This window comes from Acinonyx jubatus, chromosome B3 (assembly GCF_027475565.1).
Source record: "Acinonyx jubatus isolate Ajub_Pintada_27869175 chromosome B3, VMU_Ajub_asm_v1.0, whole genome shotgun sequence".
NCBI classification, from domain to species: domain Eukaryota; kingdom Metazoa; phylum Chordata; class Mammalia; order Carnivora; family Felidae; genus Acinonyx; species Acinonyx jubatus.
Genome location: NC_069386.1, coordinates 69,571,011 through 69,574,859, shown reverse-complemented (window position 1 = coordinate 69,574,859; position 3,849 = coordinate 69,571,011). Strand labels below are relative to the sequence as shown.

The following is a 3,849-nucleotide window of genomic DNA, read 5'->3' as shown; positions in this document are numbered from 1 at the left end:
TTACCACTTAGACAATAGTAAGTACAATAGAAATTTTCTATTATTACCTAAATGATTTTCAACCCTTATGATTCTGCCATTTGGTTATGACTGAGAACAATTTGGCTTTGCTGTTGTAGTGTCAGAATATTCAAAGATGTTAAGGACTTGGAGCGTATCCTCTAATCAAAGGACTTTACACCATAAGAGCACAGTTGATTTTTTAAAAAAAGGAATTCCTTTTCATGAGAAGTTTATCTTCTTTCTTTCTTTTTCTATCTCTAGTTCTTTCTTTCATCTATCATCTATCTATCTATCTATCATCTATCATTATCATCTTTTCACTTATTGTTCTACCTATTATTTATTTAGGGGGATGAGTGTTGTGTGGGTTTTGGAATCAGAATGTCTCAATTCAAATACCAGCCTCTTCACTGACTGTGTTTTACTAGATAATTTACCTAATCTCTTCAAAATTTTGTGCTCCTTAAAATGGAGATAGAAATTAAAATGTTGCTGTGAGGATAGATGGGGTAACATATGCTAATAGTTTAGCATATAATCCTGCACATAGTAAAGTGCTTAGTAAATATTTACTACCAGTATCACCACTATTAATAATATGTCTACCATGGAGATGGACAGATATTATCGTTTATTATCTCAGGAATAAAATTATGGATAAATTTTAATATTTTATATATAATTTTTATATAATGAATAGATCAAATGAAAACTTCTACTTACTAAAAAGATCTCACACTTCACAGACTCAAATGACAAAGTAAATCACCTCATAAATACAAAAAAAGTTACACAAATGATCTCATTTTATTTCTGTAACAGTTCTGTGAAGTAAAATAATTTTTGTTACCCATCTTTTATAAATGAGAAGATTGAGATTGAGAAAATAGATTTACTTAAAGTAATCCATTTGGTGGGGGTGTTCAAACTTAAATCACTTAGCTTTCACTATCCAGGCAGAAAAAAGGTGTTCCTAGCAAAGATGAAAGATAGCTAGTAATTTGCAATGCTTCAGAAAAGCCATTTTTTATTCTGAGGAACTTCTTTAGATCCTGTCTTATGATTTATCTCTTTCAAGAATTTTTCCCTGATAATTTTTACTCAATATTTTTATCTGTATTCCCTGAGCATCCCTGTGTATAGTTTGTAAAATGGTGTTAGACTTATTCTTTAACTACCATTTACAGCTTTTTCTGTATGGAAATTTAACTACTGATTCTTACCTATGATTACAAGGACAGAAGGCTATTTCAAGGCAAAGGGATTGAGAATGATAGGGGCCTCAGTATGTTTTAGCTTTTCAACTCTTTAGAGCAACATAGAGAAAAACATTTCTCTGTATAGGTTGACCACTCTTCACGTATTCCTTACTGACAAGCAAAATGAAATTTTCACATGGATACCAAGTCTTAGGACTCAAACTCCCAGGATGTTACTTAATAAGCATGGGTTTTTGGTAAGCAGGAGACCTCTGTTTCTGCTGTTGTTCATCACTAAAAATGACTTAATCTTTAATTGTATTGAAACTCCCAACCTAATTTAGAAACTAAAAACAGTCTTTATCATTTGATTAAGTAGAATGTTATTCTTCTAAAGTTGATCTCTGTACATTATGTTAAAAAAGATCCATCTAAGAAATTTGGCATCAAATCTCAGATTCTGACTACTTATATTTACCTTAAGCCTCAAAAATTTATTTAATAATTGATTTAAAATTTTCCATCTGAAAGAGAATTTCTGGCAATACGAGAGAGAGAGACAGAGAGAGGGAGGATTAGGGAACAACGTTAAATCCAATAAAAAAATCATCATATTCTCTAGATTATTATTTGAGAGAAAAGAACTATAGGTCTGAGTGTAACAGAAACCAAATGTGAGTCAATAATGTGGTAAGAAAATTGACTATGCTCAAGAAATATGAAGTTTCCTCTCCTATATTTAGCATCTCTTAAATATTTTAATAAGACTTCTCCTTTAGGCTGTACCATGCTTACAGTGGTTTATATTTATTTATTTTTGCAGAGAACCAGAGCCACCAAGCCAGTACCATCCGGGTCCCCATGGAAGTGGCTAATAATGTCACTGAATTTATATTCCTAGGACTTTCCCAAGATCCTGGAGTGCAACTGATGTTCTTTGCCTTATTTCTCCTCTTCTACATCGTGATCATGGTGGGAAATCTGCTCATTTTGCTTACGGTCTTTTCTGATCCCCAGCTCCAAACGCCCATGTATTTCTTCCTCAGTAACCTGTCCTTTGTGGACATTGCCTATTCCTCAGCCACAGCACCCAAGATGATTGCAGACTTTATTTCTGAGAAAAAGACCATTTCCTACTGGGGCTGTGTAACTCAGATGTTTACCTTCCACTTTTTTGGGTGTGCGGAGATTTTTGTTTTGACTGTTATGGCTTTCGACCGTTATGCTGCCATCTGCCAACCTCTCCGTTATACTACCATCATGAGTGCCAATGTTTGTATTGTTCTGGCATCATTGTCCTGGTTAGGAGCCCTGGGTCATTCCTTTGTTCAGACCCTTCTGACCTTTCAGCTGCCTTTCTGCAATGATCAGGTCATTGACCACTACTTTTGTGATGTCCACCCAGTCCTAAAGCTTGCCTGTGCTGATACAACCCTGGTAAATATGTTGGTGGTTGCCAACAGTGGTCTCATCTCTCTGGGGTGTTTCCTCATTCTTCTGGCCTCCTACATGATCATTCTGTTTAGTCTTCGTAAGCGGTCTTCAGAGAGCCGGCGCAAGGCTCTCTCTACCTGTGGGTCTCATTTCACTGTAGTAACTTTCTTCTTTGTCCCTTGTATATTTATTTATCTCCGTCCCTCCACTACTTTCCCACTGGATAAGGCTGTGTCTGTGTTTTATACTACCATTACCCCAATGCTAAACCCACTCATCTATACTCTGAGGAATGAGGATGTAAAGAATGCCATGAAACGGATATGGAGTCGCAAGGTCTCCTTCAAGGAAAAGGGGAAGGGATAGCTTGTCAGAATTGCAAAATCAGAGAATTAGCTAATACCTTCAATTATCTGTAACTTATTAATGATTTTTAAGGAATAGTCCTTAAAATTCAATTATCTTGTACTTTTCATTTAACCAGGAATAATTTGAGACTCTTTTTTCAATGTTTAGGTGGGCTAAACTTAAGCCTTTCTATACTGTCTAGGTTTCTATACTGTCAAGGTTTATCCTCTCTTACTTTTAGAGTAGGAGAGTAAACACTCTGAGCCAGTATCTCTTTAACTGCTTTATGTCCCTTCAATTCAAATTAAGCTTTCTTAAACTATAATTCAACAATGTAGATTGATGTTACAAGAGAAAGATCTCTGAGGAATCTGACCATTTCTCTTAAAAACAGAAGGCTAACTTCCCAGAAACTGCCTCCTTGTCTCCCAGTCTCCCTCCCTTCCCTCTCTTCCTCCCTCCTCCTTTCTTTCTTTCCTTCCTTCTTTTTTTCCCTTTTTTTTTCCTTTCCTAGTCTTTCCCCACAAATATCATATAATCTAGTAGGGGAAATGGATTCATAAAGAGATAACGATAATACATACATAGAATGCAGTGAAAATGCATACATAGAAATATACGCTGCATACAATTAAGAGGTAGTGTACATTCATAAACTGCCCAAAGGATTGTTTCTTTACAGGGGGAAAAGGGGTACATTTTACATATTTTGTGTGGAGCAATTTTTTAAAGATCCTGTTGGAAAATTTGAATACTCTCTATAATCCTAGTAGTATATTATTTGTACTAAAAGTTATCCTACTTTTATTTTTGCAATACATAGAACAGACTAATTAAAGCAACTAAAATGAATTGACATTTGAAC

The 3,849-nt window shown here is 35.0% G+C and overlaps 1 protein-coding gene across 1 annotated transcript; it reads left to right on the top strand.

Annotated features, from left to right (window-relative positions):
* The first annotated feature begins 2,063 nt into the window (after window positions 1-2,063).
* Window positions 2,064-3,056, top strand: LOC106969878 (olfactory receptor 4S2-like). The gene has a single exon (XM_015066403.2). The coding sequence runs from the start codon at window positions 2,064-2,066 to the stop codon at window positions 3,000-3,002; it is 939 nt and encodes a 312-aa protein (XP_014921889.1). The 3' UTR covers window positions 3,003-3,056.
* The last annotated feature ends 793 nt before the right edge of the window (window positions 3,057-3,849 follow it).